The sequence below is a fragment of the Coregonus clupeaformis genome, chromosome 1 (genome assembly GCF_020615455.1).
Source record: "Coregonus clupeaformis isolate EN_2021a chromosome 1, ASM2061545v1, whole genome shotgun sequence".
Taxonomy (NCBI): Eukaryota; Metazoa; Chordata; class Actinopteri; order Salmoniformes; family Salmonidae; genus Coregonus; species Coregonus clupeaformis.
The window spans coordinates 52,982,713-53,002,927 of NC_059192.1; the positions used below are offsets into that span (position 1 = coordinate 52,982,713).

General features: G+C 43.0%; 1 protein-coding gene across 1 annotated transcript; it reads left to right on the plus strand.

Moving 5' to 3' along the window:
* Positions 1 to 1,384: 1,384 nt before the first annotated feature.
* Positions 1,385 to 19,721, plus strand: LOC121586672 (serine/threonine-protein kinase VRK1-like). Its single transcript, XM_041903978.1, has 10 exons — positions 1,385 to 1,519; positions 1,750 to 1,759; positions 2,135 to 2,190; positions 2,555 to 2,628; positions 5,272 to 5,352; positions 5,495 to 5,603; positions 5,706 to 5,798; positions 5,972 to 6,104; positions 14,488 to 14,574; positions 19,705 to 19,721. The coding sequence occupies exons 1-10, from the start codon at positions 1,385 to 1,387 to the stop codon at positions 19,719 to 19,721; spliced, it is 795 nt and encodes a 264-aa protein (XP_041759912.1).
* The last annotated feature ends 494 nt before the right edge of the window (positions 19,722 to 20,215 follow it).

Genomic DNA, 20,215 nt, shown 5'->3' on the forward strand with positions numbered 1-20,215 from the left:
AAGTCGTCCTATAATTAACGTGGCCACCAGCATATGCCTAAAAATCGCTATTGCCATTATATTAAACCAGGATTGGCCGAAGGACTGAAATTAATATAATTCGTTTGAGTAGGGTTCCCCACATTTTTTTTTTTATAGCATAAATTCTGTTGGGTCCTTCTCCATCTTATAGCCTAATGGGCCGAATTCTTGCTTGCAAATGACCTAGCAAATTTGAGGTGAAATTATTACAATAATTTGTTTTTTTTTATTGTTCCATCACCTGCCGAATAAAAACCTCATGTGGCCCTACCTCTGAAAAAAAGTTATTCGGGCCAGATATGCTGAAGTGGACTCGGCCCGAGTACCATTAGCCGGAACCAAGAGTAATGTTATTCTGCCGGACTCGGGAAGAGCTCGGCCCGTATGAAGTCCGAGTCGATGCATAGTCCCCTGAGTCTCAGACAGAATAGGCCTGAACCCACCATGTTGACTGGGAGGTCTCTTTCTTACAAATCACTCAAATTGATACAATTCCTTGGCCTAATCTAAATGAGAGATAGTTTCTGTTCTACATAGTTTTGCCAGAACGTTCTGTCGCGTTGCACCCATATGGTTGCACCCACTGAAAGCACCCCAGGCCAGATGTTTGAGGCTGACTGAAAGCAATCTAAACCTGTCATATGGAACTTGCTGTTGCAGTCATTGGCGGTTGAATATCATTGGTTGATGTCTGGCCTACCACGCAGCGGGAGGGACAAAGTTGAAGGAAATTGGACAGTTTTGACAGCAGCTGTCAGCTGTCGAAGAACCAGATGGAGTAGATACATTCTTTCGGTATATGGGAGAGCTCTGTAGGGAGAGCAACCTAGCTAGCTTGCCAACTTTGGACACAACATTCGTTCATTGATCATATCTAGTACTGGTAGCTCTAAACCTAGCAAAATTTTTTCTTTAATTTTTTTATTTCACCTTTATTTAACCAGGTAAGCCAGTTGAGAACAAGTTCTCATTTACAACTGCGACCTGGCCAAGATAAAGCAAAGCAGTGCGATAAAAACAACAACACAGAGTTACATATGGGAGAATAATATAAATACATGGTAGAGAATAAAAGCTTTCTTTCTTCCTCAACTAGTTGAGTGCTAGTTGAGCTTGTAGTAGCTAGCTAGCTATAGGCTAATCTGCTGGCCAATTTCCATATTTCACTGACTTTCAGTTTTGTTTCCGTATTCATGGCCTCTCTTCTCAGCTCATACTTTGCAAGCTAGTTAGGTGGCTATAGCTGCATCTGTTGACCACATGTCAATACTCTGCAACCATACTATTGCCACTATTGCTGGCCAACTAACTTGACTCTCTGTAACGTTAACGGCTAAATAGGTTGCTATTGCTAGCTAGCTCCATGGACCCTCCTAGGAAACGAGTATTGCCTGCACCCCTACCAGACGGTTTTACACTGACAGACAAAGAGAAGAAGCGATGGAGACTGGGCAGAATAATTGGCCAAGGAGGCTTTGGAATTTTTAATTTTTTAATTGTACCTTTATTTAACCTGGCAAGTCAGGTAAGAACAAATTCTTATTTACAATGACGGCCTACACCGGCCAAACCCGGACAACACTGGGCCAATTGTGCGCCGCCCTATGGGACACCCAATCACAGCCAGTTGTGATACAGCCTGGAATCAAACCAGGGGGTCTGTAGTGACGCCTCAAGCACTGAGATGCAGTGCCTTAGACCGCTGCGCCACTCGGGAGCCCGAGGTAGATCTACCTAGGTAGGTAACCAGACTAGTATGTCAATCCATCAAGTTATCACTGATTCTCAAACCCCCTCCTCCCTCCCTCCCTCAACACAGACTCACACACACATCCCTCTTGGAGTGACAAGAGTGGTGAGACCCCAATTTATGGAGCAAAACACATGACCAGCAATCACAGATTAGTTTTTTGGGTGTAAACACATCACCAACAGACCACAAAAACTGGGGTACATCTGATTGCTTCCTGTCATGATTATCACGGTTTATGTGTCCCTCTGTTTTTCTTTGTCTCTCTCTCTCCCAGCTCTCTTTTGCTCCCCCCTTCTCTCTTACACCCTATCTCTCTCCCTCCTTTTCCCCATCTCTTACTTTTTCTCTGTCTCCCTTCAGCTTCGCACGACGTGGACACGCCTGTTGGGGAGAACTCTAACTTTGTGATTAAAGTGGTAAGTATAGGAATGGCTGATTGTGTTGTGTGAGTCAAGGCATTAACACCTATGTGTAGGCATTGTCATTTCTTCAGAGATAAACTAGAGATGATTGACAGTTTGACTTAACCACAATCATTTACTGTTAGGCTCCATTTCTCTCTCACTTTGTATTCCTCTCTTGCTTGCTCTCCTCATTGGGTTTTCTTGGATATGGAAAGTGACAATGAGGAACTCCTGGCTTTATATGCTTATAGAACTGCCTATAATTTTAAGGCAGAACATGCAACAGCTTTCAGCATGTCTATTTATGAAATAGTGTGGGCCTAGGCTATTTCCACATTTCTTCTTATTTGACCCTCTTATTTCATTGTGTCTGCAGGGGTACCATGAGAATGGGCCTCTGTTTTCTGAGCTCAAGTTCTATCAGAGGTCAACTAAACCTGAGAACAATGAGTATCAACAACTTCAATCATTCAACATCATCATGCAGCAGACATATGGTCAAGAATGCATAGCCTTTATCCCACAAAGGCTACATACTGTTTGGTTACAGCAAAACCTGTTTTAGGCTACCTCTTATATGAGCAGCCAGGCCCAGTGCAGCAGGAGTGAACTTGGCTAATGAAATGGCCATAGACATGAAGACTGCTGCCTGGTGTAATTAATAAGCCAAAGCTAACATGCACCTCAGTGGCAGTTAGCCCCTTCCCTGCTTGTTTGAGTTCTAATTCATAGAGAGGGACCCAATCACACATAATGATGCCTGCTCCTCCACTGGGCCCCTGACCACCTGCCAGTCTGGTGGAGAGCCAGTCAGGCCAGTCACCACTCCAAGACAGGCCTACTGTTCACTGTGTGTGTGCCTGCCTGTCTGTATGTTTCTCTCTCTGTCTGTCAGTGTGTGTCTGTGTCTATAATTTGAAGTGCATGCTTGTGTGTCTGGCTTAGACATGTCCTTCCATATTTCCTCTGTCTGGTCATATGTGTTTTTGCGAACAGTTCAGACAGAGTCAACCTAAATCGACAGTAATTCAATTCACATCACTTCCCAATTTGTTGCATAACTTTTAAGACCAAAGGCTCAGGTCCCCTAGGATTGTATCTTGGGCACTTGGCCATATTTGCTAAGCACTAGCATCAGTTACTTTCAGAGGGAATAAAACAGAGGTAAATAATGAACGCAACGAGTAATGAATGAAACAATAAGGCAAAGAGCAAATATGTACAGTGTTCTGTTTTTGCACTTTTTTTTGTGTCTGGTATTCCTGTAGAAAAATAATAGGTGCAACCTTTGCACTGGTGAAAATACATTTAAATATGTCGTAAATACTGTTTATTTATTAATTTTATTTCACCTTTATTTAACCAGGTAAGCCAGTTGAGAACAAGTTCTCATTTACAACTGCGACCTGGCCGTATGTACAGTGGGGCAAAAAAGTATTTAGTCAGCCACCAATTGTGCAAGTTCTCCCACTTAAAAAGATGAGAGAGGCCTGTAATTTTCATCATAGGTACACGTCAACTATGACAGACAAAATGAGGAAAGAAAATCCAGAAAATCACATTGTAGGATTTATAATGAATTTATTTGCAAATTATGGTGGAAAATAAGTATTTGGTCACCTACAAACAAGCAAGATTTCTGGCTCTCACAGACCTGTAACTTCTTCTCTAAGAGGCTCCTCTGTCCTCCACTCGTTACCTGTATTAATGGCACCTGTTTGAACTTGTTATCAGTATAAAAGACACCTGTCCACAACCTCAAACAGTCACACTCCAAACTCCACTATGGCCAAGACCAAAGAGCTGTCAAAGGACACCAGAAACAAAATTGTAGACCTGAACCAGGCTGGGAAGACTGAATCTGCAATAGGTAAGCAGCTTGGTTTGAAGAAATCAACTGTGGGAGCAATTATTAGGAAATGGAAGACATACAAGACCACTGATAATCTCCCTCGATCTGGTGCTCCACGCAAGATCTCACCCCGTGGGGTCAAAATGATCACAAGAACGGTGAGCAAAAATCCCAGAACCACACAGGGGGACCTAGTGAATGACCTGCAGAGAGCTGGGACCAAAGTAACAAAGCCTACCATCAGTAACACACTACGCCGCCAGGGACTCAAATCCTGCATTGCCAGATGTGTCCCCCTGCTTAAGCCAGTACATGTCCAGGCCCGTCTGAAGTTTGCCAGAGTGCATTTGGATGATCTAGAAGAGGATTGGGAGAATGTCATATGGTCAGATGAAACCAAAATATAACTTTTTGGTAAAAACTCAACTCGTCGTGTTTGGAGGACAAAGAATGCTGAGTTGCATCCAAAGAACACCATACCTACTGTGAAGCATGGGGGGTGGAAACAACATGCTTTGGGGGTGTTTTTCTGCAAAGGGACCAGGACAACTGATCCGTGTAAAGGAAAGAATGAATGGGGCCATGTATCGTGAGATTTTGAGTGAAAACCTCCTTCCATCCGCAAGGGCATTGAAGATGAAACGTGGCTGGGTCTTTCAGCATGACAATGATCCCAAACACACCTCCCGGGCAACGAAGGAGTGGCTTCGTAAGAAGCATTTCAAGGTCCTGGAGTGGCCTAGCCAGTCTCCAGATCTCAACCCAATAGAAAATCTTTGGAGGGAGTTGAAAGTCCGTGTTGCCCAGCGACAGCCCCAAAACATCACTGCTCTAGAGGATATCTGCATGGAGGAATAGGCCAAAATACCAGCAACAGTGTGTGAAAACCTTGTGAAGACTTACAGAAAACGTTTGAGCTGTGTCATTGCCAACAAAGGGTATATAACAAAGTATTGAGAAACTTTTGTTATTGACCAAATACTTATTTTCCACCATAATTTGCAAATATATTCATAAAAAATCCTACAATGTGATTTTCTGGATTTTCTTTTCTCATTTTGTCTGTCATAGTTGACGTGTACCTATGATGAAAATTACAGGCCTCTCTCATCTTTTTAAGTGGGAGAACTTTCACAATTGGTGGCTGACTAAATACTTTTTTCCCCACTGTATATGTAGGATACAGTACATTACATTGTTTGATTTTTGTAATTCTGTCCTGCTGTTGTCTCAGTGCTGAGGTGGAAGAGGAGCAAGAAGCTGGACTTCCTGGGGATCCCTGCATACTGGGGATCAGGACTGGCAGAACACAACCGAACCAGGTACTACTGACCATTACATGGTGTAGTTAAGGTCATGATGAGGATGATGTTGATGATACTTGGTTAATAATCCCTCACATTGGGGTTGAGAAGTGTGTCAGAGATGATTTTACCCCTTATCCTTGACCTTTGCCCTGTTCAGGTACAGGTTCATGGCGATGGACCGTCTGTGCAGTGACCTTCAGAAGGTGTGTGAGAGAAATGGTAGCAGGCTAAAGATAGACACAGTGCTACAGCTAGGACGTGTCCTGGTGAGTCTCTTACTCTGTTATCCTCTTCATCATCCATTGCTGCATATCACAAGATGGAATGGAAAGATTTCACCTACTCTTTGTCTCCTTGTCCTCCTACAGCTGGATGTGCTTGAGTATATCCATGACAACAAGTATGTCCATGCAGACGTAAAGGCTGCCAACCTAATGCTTGGTCACACAGACCCAGACAAGGTTAGCACTAGCACTGTCTAAATACAGTAGGCATGTGTATTGAAGGAATTTCTTGTACTGTGTACAAAACATACGTAGAAGACCGTTACAAACTATACTAACATTGAGCATTGTGTTAAGCTTCTACTTGTAAGTTATCTACACATACTGTCTGTTTATTCCCTGTTCTGCAGGTGTACCTGGCTGACTACGGCCTGTTCTACAGGTACAGCCCAGATGGAGTACACAAGGAGTACAAGGAAAACCCAAAGAAGGGACACAACGGAACCATAGCGTACACCAGCATAGATGCTCACAATGGAGTTGGTAAAGTGTGATTTCATTGTTATGAACATTCATAGTTTCAGATGCCAAAAAAAGCTATTGTGTTGTGAAAGGTTTCTGGGTAAACATACACAGATTTGTGGACAGTAGAGTTCTCTTGTATTGACTGTATGGTCAATGATCTTGCATGGATGTATCTTGCTTTATACTAACTGCGTTACAGTATCTTCCAGTTGGATAATGTAAAGTGAAACCCTCTTCGTCCCTTGCTTTAAAACCTCCCTCAGTAGATATCGGGAACACATTAGCTGGCAAATTGCATACATGGTCCTTTTTATTGGACAATGATTCTCCCTGGCCCATATTTCCCCGACGCGGACTCCATTTAACAATTCCCTAATTAGCTAAAGTCATAACCTGCATTGTGTATTCATCCCCCATTAATTAAGGCTTTGATGTTTGGTTAGAGAGGGACTGGCCACTGATAACCTCTCTGCTTGCTCAGAGCAGAGGAAGGCTTTGAGGTTCGATACACTGAACGAGTGTGGCGAAGACTCCTTAATCGCCGTGCCTCTGTTTCTATCGATGCTGTCGATATGGACCAAAACACACGAGATGTTCATGCAGCGATATTGATAAAGGCAAAAACGTCAATTTTAATATGCTTTAGAGAGAAGGGGGGAGGGGGGGGTTAATTGCTGAGCTTATGTTTTTCTGTTGGATGTTCTCTGAATGAAAAGGTGGATGTTGGAAAGGTGGATGTTGGGCCCATGTATTGTAATCATTGCTTCACCTATATGCATTTGGCAGAGGCACACTGCCACAAACCAAAAAAAAGATTCAGAAAAGATTCAAAAATATGTATATTTCTCTTTTTTTTTGGAAGAACAAAATATGGGGATGGTAAAACGTTTTCAGTGTAAACTTAAATGGCTAAAACAATATACTGTATAAAGTATGTAGAAAAGATACTGGATAGCATAAGAACAATGCATAAGCCATGGCAAAATGTGTAGAATTGAAGGAAATTATCTTTAAAACAATAAAATGTTCTTTATGCCCCATGGCAAAATGTGTAGATTTGCAGGAAATTAGTTTTAAAGTGGCAACATTTTGTCTCTGCGGCCAAGAGGGCCTCTAAAACCGTGCCAAGGCCACTCCTCAACACCCCCCCCCGACAACTGTGCCACCTCTGCTGAAAAGAAACACTGATTTCAATTCAACGTTTGAATAGAAGCCCATATGTTGCAGGCAGAACTTACTTCAACATGTTATCAGTTGTTGATCTATAGCTGTTCTCATTGTATTTTTGATTTAATAAGAGGTTGGATAGGAATGACATTTAAATCACAGGACTGGTTCAAACACAGGTCTGTTCTTTTACATTGAAGTACACTCACTCACACCTAGCACAATTTGTTCTCATGTCACATACAGGCCGTTGCATATGGTCCTCATTCCAACGCTTTGGTCTTGCCTAAACAGTAGAAGCTGTTGTACAGGTGAATTATTCCTTTGCTTCTTTGGCCCAGGGGTCATGAATCTTCTACAAACCAAAGTAGGTATAGAGTATAAGATGAAAATATGTGCTTTTGCGGTGACCTTCTTCTAAACACTATTGACATTCATAAGTCCTTTGATATAATAAAAGCTTTCGTTAGACCTACAGTACACCACTATTGGAATTGGTCAATCAAGAGGCCATTTGGTAAAGTTTCCTTTTTTGACTACAGTTGATAAACAAATCAAAAAATTATATTCCAGGCGGATAAATTGTATATGATGGCTGCTCTTACTTGACCTCCATGTTGTAAGGCAGTTTCTGAGTTTCTTTGGGTCAAATGGCAATAGAGATGCCTGCAGATTTTGACGAGGAACACAAATACTTTTTGCTCAAGATCCCGCCCTCCCATCTCACCTCTCATCAGCCTCACTGTGTAGATGTTGAAAGGTTGCCATGACGAGGGTGGAGATTGAACACAGAGTGATGCACCACTGAACTCTGAGCTAATTATCACCTATTGGAGAGGGATGCTTCGGAACACAGAAATTCCAACGGAGAGGGTTTAGAGTGTGACACCACGCTTTAGGAAATCTGAATAACAGTAGGAGATGACTAGCCACTACATTGTCACCTAACTCCTCTATGACAAGCCTGGAGTGTTTACGGCTCTGAGGTTCACCTTCTAAACTGTGTGTGTGTTTGCGAGCTTGCATGCATGTGTGCATTTATTGTGTCTGGGGGCTTTTGGCCCCCAAAAAATTCATTAAAAGCTGATAAAAATAACTTTTAAAAAACTGTTGCCAGCCAAAATGACCGGGAGAAAAAAAGATCCATTGCAAAATAATGCCTTTTATTCATTGATGGAAATACCAGTCGATGTAAATACATTTGACCGTCATGCTTATCGGTCTATAGGTTCATTTGCATAATTTAGTGGAATAAAATTGGCCTGTGTGTATTTTCGTTAGTCATCATGTATCTTATTTATCCAACACAACTATCACACGTGCACAGCATACAGAGCCTACAGTGAGGGAAAAAAGTATTTGATCCCCTGCTGATTTTCTACGTTTGCCCACTGACAAAGAAATGATCTGTCTATAATTTTAATGGTAGGTTTATTTGAACAGTGAGAGACAGAATAACAACAACAACAAAATCCAGAAAAACGCATGTCAAAATTGTTATAAATTGATTTGCATTTTAATAAGGGAAATAAGTATTTGATCCCCTCTCAATCAGAAAGATGTCTGGCTCCCAGGTGTCTTTTATACAGGTAACGAGCTGAGATTAGGAGCACACTCTTAAAGGGAGTGCTCCTAATCTCAGCTTGTTACCTGTATAAAAGACACCTGTCCACAGAAGCAATCAATCAATCAGATTCCAAACTCTCCACCATGGCCAAGACCAAAGAGCTCTCCAAGGATGTCAGGGACAAGATTGTAGACCTACACAAAGCTGGAATGGCCTACAAGACCATCGCCAAGCAGCTTGGCGAGAAGGTGACAACAGTTGGTGCGATTATTCACAAATGGAAGAAACACAAAAGACCTGTCAATCTCCCTCGGCCTGGGATTCCATGCAAGATCTCACCTCGTGGAGTTGCAATGATCATGAGAACGGTAAGGAATCAGCCCAGAACTTCACGGGAGGATCTTGTCAATGATCTCAAGGCAGCTGGGACCATAGTCACCAAGAAAACATTTGGTAACACACTACGCCGTGAAGGACTGAAATCCTGCAGCGCCCGCAAGGTCCCCCTGCTCAAGAAAGCACACATACAGGGCCGTCTGAAGTTTGCCAATGCACATCTGAATGATTCAGAGGAGTACTGTGTGAAAGTGTTGTGGTCAGATGAGACCAAAATGGAGCTCTTTGGCATCAACTCAACTCGCCGTGTTTGGAGGAGGAGGAATGCTGCCTATGACCCCAAGAACACCATCCCCACCGTCAAACATGGAGGTGGAAACATTATGCTTTGGGGGTGTTTTTCTGCTAAGGTGACAGGACAACTTCACCGCATCAAAGGGACGATGGACAGGGCCATGTACCGTCAAATCTTGGGTGAGAACCTCCTTCCCTCAGTCAGGGCATTGAAAATGGGTTGTGGATGGGTATTCCAGCATGACAATGACCCAAAACACACGGCCAAGGCAACAAAGGAGTGGCTCAAGAAGAAGCACATTAAGGTCCTGGAGTGACCTAGCCAGTCTCCAGACCTTAATCCCATAGAAAATCTGTGGAGGGAGCTGAAGGTTCGAGTTGCTAAACGTCAGCCTCGAAACCTTAATGACTTGGAGAAGATCTGCAAAGCGAAACGTCTGACCTCTGTGATTGCCAACAAGGGTTTTGCCACCAGGTACTAAGTAATGCTTTGCAGAGGGGTCAAATACTTATTTCCCTCATTAAAATGCAAATCAATTTATAACATTTTTGACATGCGTTTTTCAGGATTTTGTTGTTGTTATTCTATCTCTCACTGTTCAAATAAACATACCATTAAAATTATAGACTGATCATGTCTTTGTCAGTGGGCAAACATACAAAATCAGCAGGGGATCAAATACTTTTTTCCCTCACTGTATTTTGAGCGGGATTTGTAAATGCCATCACATGTTAAAAACAGTTTTGGTGCACTATTAAAAAAAGCTACTATTTTTATTTCTCAACTGATAATTGAAGAGCGCCTCTCATTCACCATCCAAATGCAGGCAATAGGCTATCAGCGTTACCCACCACTTTACAATGTGAGCTGGAGGCAGTATGCATTTTGAAAACATACTTCATTGTTTGAAACCTGAATGTTTTATTTCATATTATGAGGCATGTCTTACCTTGCTTCAAAGTAGCCTATAGGCAAAATCCCACCATGGAAACGTTGAGGCAATTATTTTATAAAGACTTCATAGGTGGCACTTGAGTTTCAAGTTTGAGGAAGCTTACAATTAATTTATCCTACCGTTTCTACCGTTCTGCGTGCCAGTTCTGATTTTCATATGCATATTTTCGCGGAACAGTTTAATTTCAATAATATCGTTTTTGTTTCTCAAAATCAGTGGTTAATCATAAAATAAAAATTGAAACGTTAAAACGTCAGCCTCGAAACCTTAATGACTTGGAGAAGATCTGCAAAGCGAAACGTCTGACCTCTGTGATTGCCAACAAGGGTTTTGCCACCAGGTACTAAGTAATGTTTTGCAGAGGGGTCAAATACTTATTTCCCTCATTAAAATGCAAATCAATTTATAACATTTTTGACATGCGTTTTTCAGGATTTTGTTGTTGTTATTCTATCTCTCACTGTTCAAATAAACATACCATTAAAATTATAGACTGATCATGTCTTTGTCAGTGGGCAAACATACAAAATCAGCAGGGGATCAAATACTTTTTTCCCTCACTGTATTTTGAGCGGGATTTGTAAATGCCATCACATGTTAAAAACAGTTTTGGTGCACTATTAAAAAAAGCTACTATTTTTATTTCTCAACTGATAATTGAAGAGCGCCTCTCATTCACCATCCAAATGCAGGCAATAGGCTATCAGCGCGTTACCCACCACTTTACAATGTGAGCTGGAGGCAGTATGCATTTTGAAAACATACTTCATTGTTTGAAACCTGAATGTTTTATTTCATATTATGAGGCATGTCTTACCTTGCTTCAAAGTAGCCTATAGGCAAAATCCCACCATGGAAACGTTGAGGCAATTATTTTATAAAGACTTCATAGGTGGCACTTGAGTTTCAAGTTTGAGGAAGCTTACAATTAATTTATCCTACCGTTTCTACCGTTCTGCGTGCCAGTTCTGATTTTCATATGCATATTTTCGCGGAACAGTTTAATTTCAATAATATCGTTTTTGTTTCTCAAAATCAGTGGTTAATCATAAAATAAAAATTGAAACGTTAAAAGTCAACTAATGCGAGATCACCAGCCTCTGCTGTATGGACACATTGATACACCGTGATCCATTGGTGGCTAAAGAAATGAACGCATGGAACTCATAGCCTATAGGCTAATGCAGCAGTAGGCCTATAACTTCCATTGCTCTTTCACAACAAGGATTGGTGATTATTGGAGGGGAGATTGTTGGAAAGATTTTTCAAATAGCTTACTGCTAGGAACTAAAGTTTTAATATATTATCATTCGCAATGAATGTTAAAAAAAATTTCTGTGCAGCAGACGCTCCCTCAACATTATCAGGACAGCGAAACCAGACACATGCTCATCGCTCACATGGAGCACTCCGAACAAAAGACAATGAAAACATTAACAAATCTCGTAAATGATGGTTATGAAATAAACCAAAACTTGTTTTTCACAGGTGTAGCAGGTTGTGAACTGCAAACAACGTTTACACTCCGAGAATGAGAACGGTAAATGACAAATTAATACATGTATTAACAGAAATTACTGTAACTAAATGACGGTGATTAACGGTACATTTACTTTGGTGAATTATGTAATGGGGAATTCATATAAATAATAATCAAAGGGAAAACAATTCACACAATTAAACGATGAGTGCGCAATAATTGGCGGGAGACAGCTGAGCCATTCTGGAGAGACTCGCCTATATCTTCGCCACACCCCTCCCCTTCTTGTCTCTACATTTTAAATTATACTCAAGACACATTGTCTTCACACATATTTTAGATGCTTTTCACCAACAGCCGCAACTCAATAATCAGCTAGGCCTATTGCCACGTGCGCTGCCCAAATTGCAGGCTTCCCAAATAGGCATAGACCTACGAGCTTGTGATATGAAACAATCCCGTTTTTTTTTAAGAAGCTAATGATCCTCGATTCCTCTGTGGCTAAGTCATGCTTTCTGGTGATTTATTTTAAATGATTTTATCTATTTCTGTTTAGACAGGACCATTTCTCTCCTGTGCTATTGGTTTTCATATCAACTTTCTTTCGTTGTCCAGAAGCCAAAGGCACAATCCTAGTCATATTAGCAACCCATCCTAGTTGTTGCATCTTTAGATTCCCGCTCTTTCTAATCTTGTCACATATAATCGTTATCAGGTGTGCTGTTTAGAATGGTGTTTTCCCGCGAATTGCATTTTGGCAAATGTTTGAAAATGATGTTTTATTCGCTGCTTCATTGCATGAGTTGTGTGTTCTGTTAAAAAGCACTACCATAATCAATGTGATTTCTGTCATTCTGAGCACCGGGGGTGGACGCCCTAATGGGTTATGTACCCAATGCATATGGGTCCGGTAAATTCCTCAAATGGCCGGTAAATTAAAATCTTCCCGGCCACATTGTCCGGGCGCCACATTTTCCTAACGGAAACCCTGGTCTGTGCATCTATTGTGTGTTTTCGAGTGTGTGTGCGGTTGAGAGATCTGTGTGTATCCTGCCCCCTCTCTCGTTAGGAAAGATGCAGAAATACACTACCAAACAGCAAAGTAAATGCTATTGTGAACAGGGACAATATGTCCAAAGAACACACAAAAGCAGGCCACTGGTGCTTAACATAGTTATAATTGTTAATCTATTATGTGGCAGTGGGACTTGGAGCAGTTTGAGTGCTGTTGTCACTTGTGTTTTTCTTCTTTATTCTCTCTTATCTGCCTCTCAGTATCAACGAGGCTTTATATAATTGTTTGCAACAATGACTTGATTAGATGTGGCAGCAACAAATATACTGTAATGGTGACCTATGCACTTAAGTACTTTACACCTTCCACTCTTAAGAGAATGTATTCAATAAATTATTTAAACAAGCGGTTTAATCACAGAAATGAAGGCAACAGAGGCAGCAGCAGTGGCAAGAACCAACCAACAACATCTAACTACAGCCAACAACGCCAACCCACCAACTAACAACCAACCAGCACCAGCCATGTCTGTCTCAAGGCTAGCCAGTAGTGCTGGCCTGCTGGGTACTGCTGCCTGGTGGCAACTCTTGCAGCACTGGCTGAGATCAATGCTAGCCATGGATCTGGCTGAAGATTTCTCCCTCTGATGAAGCCAGTCGATAGGTAATTTCTCCAGAGACGTGAGGCCGTTACAGTATTGTGCTGCTAAAACTCCTCGGGCTCGACCCCTTACATGGACTCATTTCAGACGTATTGATGAACTCACCACAGTTTTTCATAAAGACACTGGCTCAGTGCAGGGTTTGTCCACTTCTTTATTCAAACTAGATGGAAGGCATTGTTTACAACAAAGTCCAGAGATTAATGTCTAGTCTAGCTATCAGTATTTAGATGACTCCCCAGTGCACAGCACCCTGTCGACTTCTGTAACATGTGGTAGTGATTTTGGCTCAGACATCTCTGTGTGTGTGTTTTACTGCCTGAGAGAGGGATTGAGTGTGTGAGTGTGTTTTTAGGCCATGCAGCGGGCGTCTGGATCATGTCAGAGGCCACAAGGATCCAGTTTCCTGGAACGGGCCAGAGCGGGAGTAAACTGACCAAAAAAGTCAGCCCTCCACCCCTCAGAAAGCCCTGTTTGTCTGCAGAGTACGCTGATGAAGGCAGCCGCTGAAACGCGCCTGTTTGTTCTGACCTCTGCGGCTAAGAAAATACATTAAAACATAAAGAATATTCCAGTGAGTGCAGGTTTTTTCTTTCTTCAAGTATATGGCTTTTGAACACGGCAACCAAATACTTTTTGTTGCTACAAACATTTGAGCTGAGCACACCAATTTCTCTTTCTATGTCTGCAGAGCAGGACATAGATCAAGGAAAAAGTTGAGATTAACACCAGCTGAGCAAACAAAATAGGCCTACACTCCCTCCGTCATCATCATACCCTCCCTTTTTCAGAGAGGGTATGTGTTTTACCTCTGAACACATCCCTTCAATCTAAGCAGTTTTTATCCTCCCAGACCAGGTTCTGATCTTCTACTCTCCCTATCTCCCTTCTCTTTTTGTCTCTCTCTCTCCCCCTCTCTCTGTAGCTCCATCTAGACATGGGGACCTGGAGGTGTTGGGCTTCTGTCTGCTCCACTGGCTGTGTGGGGCAGACTTGGGTGGAGCTTACACAGGTGAGTGAGAGGGCCTCCGTACCAGTCAGTCAGTATGTGTCCAGAGTCCAGTAGTCATACACCTCTGGTTGAGTCAGACACCAGTCACACCACAGTGTCCCAGGTGTCAGTGAAACACTTGATCAGCCTTTCAAAACCTCATCCTAAAAATACGTTCACACAACTCCAGGATCCATCCCAGAGAGATGTCTTTGAGACTTGGGTGTTGTGTTGTCTGTTATCTCTGGTCCTGTAAAGAGAGGTCACATCTCAGTGAGGTGACGTCTCTGTGTGATCAGATATGGTGGTGACTGTCTGACTGGGCTGATTCTCTGCACCTCCTCCAGAGGCAGGGCCCGGCTGGCCGCCACAGATAAGGCCCAGGACATGCATCAACCATATTATATAGTGTGATACACACTCACCAATGTGTGTGTGTGTGTGTGTGTTTGTGTACACTCTAGGTAGCGGGACTTGTTACAGTAAGGGGTGAAAGTCAAATTGTTTCTGTGTACTGAAACACACATCACCTGGGGTGTCTCTGTGTGTTTGGTAGTCATAGCCAGTGTTTATAAACATCTATGATAAGAGACAGTGAGTGGGACAATGACGAGACAGCCTACAGGGAGGAGGTGAGGACCCTGGGAGAGTGGTGCCAAGAATATAACCTCTCACTCAACGTCAACAAAACAAAGGAGCTGATCGTGGACTTCAGGAAACAGCAGAGAGAGCATGCCCCTATCCACATCGACGGGACCGTAGTGGAGAAGGTGGAAAGCTTCAAGTTCCTCGGCGTACACATCACTGACGTTTTGAAATGGTCCACCCACACAGACAGTGTGGTGAAGAAGGCGCAACTGCGCCTCTTCAACATCAGGAGGCTGAAGAAATGTGGCTTGACCCCTAAAACCCTCCCAAACTTTTACAGATGCACAATTGAGAGCATCTTGTCGGGCTGTATCACCACCTGGTAAGGCAACTGCACCGCCCGCAACCACAGGGTTCTCCAGAGGGTGGTGCGATCTGCCCAACGCATCACAGGAGGCAAACTACCTGTCCTCCAGGACACCTATAGCACCCGATGTCACAGAAAGGCGCCAATGAAGATGGCGGCCTCGCGACTAGCTCTTAGGAAACTTGACAGTATTTTGTTTTTTTATGTATTATTTTTTACATTATTAGCTCAGAAAGTGTTTTGTATCATTACATACAGCCGGGGAAAACAATTGAATATCAGAACGGCGGTAACTCACTAGCATTACGACCAGGAATACGACTTTCCCGAAGCCGATCCTTTGTTTGCTCTCCCCAGGGCAACTGAACTGATTCCAGCGGCTGACCCAAAACATCGCCGGCGGAGGAGAGGCAATCGGAGCGGCCTGCTGGTTCGACTTTGGATGCGCGCACATCACCCACCGCTTCCAAGTATACTACTCGCTGATGTTCAGTCTCTGGTTAACAAGGTCGACGAACTCCGGGCAAGGATTTATTTCCAGAGAGACATCAAGGCCTGTAACATACTTTGTTTCACGGAAACATGGCTCTCTTGGGATATTCTGTCGAAATCGGTCCAGCCAGAGGGGTTCTCAGTTCATCGCGCAGACAGGAATAAATATCTCTCCGGGAAGCAGAAGGGCAGAGGTGTGTGTTTCATGATTAACGACTCATGGTGTAATTGTAGTAACATACAGGAACTCGAGTCCTTTTGTTCACCCGACCTAGAATATCTCACAATCAAATGCCGACCGTATTATCTCCCAAGAGAATTTTCTTCGGTTATAGTCATGGCCGTGTATATCCCCCCTCAAGCTGATACCACGACGGCCCTCAAAGAACTTCACTGGACTTTATGCAAACAGGAAACATAATATCCTGAGGCTGCATTTATTGTAGCCGGGGATTTTAACAAAGCAAATTTGATGACTAGGCTGCCGAAGTTCTATCAACATATCGACTGTTGTACTCGCTCTGCCAAAATCCTCGACCATTGCTATTCGAACTTCCGGGATGGTTATAAGGCCCTCCCCCGCCCTCCTTTCGGTAAATCTGACCACGACTCCATTTTGCTCATCCCTTCCTATAGGCAGAAACTTAAACAGGAAATACCCGTGCTAAGGACTATTCAACGCTGGTCTGACCAATCGGAATCCACGCTTCAAGATTGTTTTGATCACGCGGACTGGGATATGTTCCCGGGTAGCTTCCGAAAATAATTTAGACGAATACACTGAAACGGTGACTGAGTTTATCAGGAAGTGTATAGGTGATGTTGTGCCCACTGTGACTATTAAAACCTACCCTAACCAGAAACCGTGGATAGATGGCAGCATTCGCGCAAATCTGAAAGCGCGAACCACCGCATTCAACCATGGCAAGGTGACTGGGAATATGGCAGAATACAAACAGTGTAGCTACTCACTCCACAAGGCAATAAAACTGGCAAAACATCAGTATAGAGAGAAAGTGGAGTCGCAATTCAACGGCTCAGACACAAGACGTATGTGGCAGGGTGTACAGACAATCACGGACTACAAAAGGAAAACCAGCCACGTCACCGACACCGACGTCTCGCTTCCAGACAAGCTAAACACCTTCTTTGCCTGCTTTGAGGATAACACAGTGCCACTGACGAGGCCCTCTACCAAGGACTGTGGCCTCTCCTTCCCCGTGGCCGACGTGATTAAGACATTTAAGCATGTTAACCCCCGCAAGGCTGCCGGCCCAGACGGCATCCCTATCCGAGTCCTCAGAGCATGCGCAGACCAGCTGGCTGGTGTGTTTATGGACATATTCAATCTCTCCTTTTCCCAGTCTGCTGTTCCCACATGCTTCAAGATGGCTACCATTGTTCCTGTACCCAAGAAAGCAAAGGTAACTGAACTAAATGACTATCGCCCTGTAGCACTTACCTCTGTCATCATGAAGTGCTTTGAGAGACTAGTCAAGGATAATATCACCTCTACCTTACCTGTCACCCTAGACCCACTTAAATTTGCTTACCGCCCCAATAGATCCACAGACGATGCAATCGCCATCACACTGCACACTGCCCTATCCCATCTGGACAAGAGGAATACCTATGTAAGAATTCTGTTCATTGACTATAGCTCAGCATTCAACACCATAGTACCCTCCAAGCTCATCATTAAGCTCGAGGCCCTGGGTCTGAACCCCGCCCTGTGCAACTGGGTCCTGGACTTCCTGACGATTTTGGTCTCATCTGACCACAACACTTTCACCCAGTTCTCCTCTGAATCATTCAGATGTTCATTGGCAAACTTCAGACGGCCCTGTATATGTGCTTTCGTGAGCAGGGGGACCTTGCGTGCGCTGCAGGATTTCAGTCCTTCACGGCGTAGTTTGTTACCAATTGTTTTCTTGGTGACTATGGTCCCAGCTGCCTTGAGATCATTGACAAGATCCTCCCGTGTAGTTCTGTGCTGATTCCTCACCGTTCTCATGATCATTGCAACTCCATGAGGTGAGATCTTGTATGGAGCCCCAGGCCGAGGGAGATTGACAGGTCTTTTGTGTTTCTTCCATTTGCGAATAATCGCACCAACTGTTGTCACCTTCTCACCAAGCTGCTTGGCGATGGTCTTGTAGCCCATTCCAGCCTTGTGTAGGTCTACAATCTTGTCCCTGACATCCTTGGAGAGCTCTTCGGTCTTGGCCATGGTGGAGAGTTTGGAATCTGATTGATTGCTTCTGTGGACAGGTGTCTTTTATGCAGATAACAAGCTTATATTAGGAGCACTCCCTTTAAGAGTGTGCTCGTAATCTCAGCTTGTTACCTGTATAAAACACACCTGGGAGCCAGAAATCTTTCTGATTGAGAGGGGGTCAAATACTTATTTCCCTCATTAAAATGCAAATCAATTTATAACATTTTTGACATGCGTTTTTCTGGATTTTGTTGTTGTTATTCTGTCTCTCACTGTTCAAATAAACCTACCATTAAAATTATAGACTGATCATTTCTTTGTCAGTGGGCAAACACACAAAATCAACAGGGCATTAAATACTTTATTCCCTCACTGTGTATATATATATATATATATATATATATATATATATATATATATATATATATATATATATATATATATATATATATATATATATACTGAAGTGTATCTAATATTTCTGTAGAGGGTAGAATGCTGCTCAGGGGAGTGTAATGGAGACCAGATGGCCTGACTAACTTCAATGGAAGTGTTCATTGTGTATACTCTGATTTGCATCTGTCTGGGAGAGGAGTGAGGCTTCTGTGTGTGTGTCTGTCATGAGCCGCAGTGCAGTGTGGGAGATTTACACACTGATGACAGCCTCAGCCACAGACCCTATCCAATTACAAGTCTTTATTTACAATATGCATGCATACACAGTTACACACACACACTGTAAAAAGTATTTCTAGTGAAATAGTTGCATTTCAATTGGACATTTACCTGTACCAAATCTGTCAAATCTCTCTTGCTCTGGCCTTTTGCATAGCGGTGTAGAGAGGAGAATCACATTTTCTTCTCCAAATGCCTGGCGGGGAATCTTGACCGCAGTAAAGGAGGTAAAGTTGTCCCTGACCCCAACGGCGGGACACCTCGTCCCCCTCAAGAGGGACTGGAGTGGAGAGGGTTGTGATTTTCTGGAATTTACCGGAATCACAATGGCAGCTAACTTGACCCACAGACGCCCAATTTGAGGCGATTGATGACACACACTTTACAGGGGCAGAGTATCAGCAGCCACAATTATACTCCTTTTTACCCCTCTCTATTTCTCTCTCCTCTCCACACTGAACTGCCTGGCAGTTTGATCCGTAGTCAAACAGAAGTGTACATTTTTGGAGGTTTGGAAAAAGAGAGCGTAAATGTCAGTCGAAGTAATAGTGTTCATGGAAAGTCTTCCTTCAGTGTATCAGTCCCACTCCTCTGTATCATCATTTCTCTTCATCATTCAAAGACTGAAATTAATAATTCAGTGAACATTGCTAGTGTTCAACATAGTAGGTGGCTTTCTCCGATCCAGATTCAGCCTACTCCTGGTATAAAAGCAGCTATAGAGCAAGGATTACCTTATTGTCATACACTAGTGCATGCTAGTTTCACATGTAATGTCTCAACATGGTCTTCCCGTATCTTTTCCCTACAGAAAGCGGGCTGAGCTAGAGGCTGTGGAGGATGAGGAGGAGAGACCCAGACCAATGCCGTCTCAATACATCAGAGGACCACCCATTTCCAAGCCCCAGCCAGGACTTGTGATGAGGTCAAGGCACTAAATCCTGCTTGTATTGTAATATTGACAGGATTCACTACATTTTACTATAATGCTGTTACAAACTGGTTTTACGAGAATGGACAAAATGACCAGCAAATTTACTGTGACTCCCAAGTGGTAATGAATATTGGAGTTGTATCAAAGAAATGTCAAGTTCAAAGAAAAGTCAAACTGCAAAGAAATATCACAATAATATATTTCTATTGCCATATAAAAAACATATTTCAACCACTGCTACAAGAGTTCAGGTCAATGGCAGAAACTGGAGCAAATGTTTGAATTATCCCCTAACAGAAAACATCAACACAAACCAAACGGCGCATGAGGAAAATGGTTGTTGACGATGGCGTTGCTGTGACCTCAACAAGACCACAAGTCAATCATA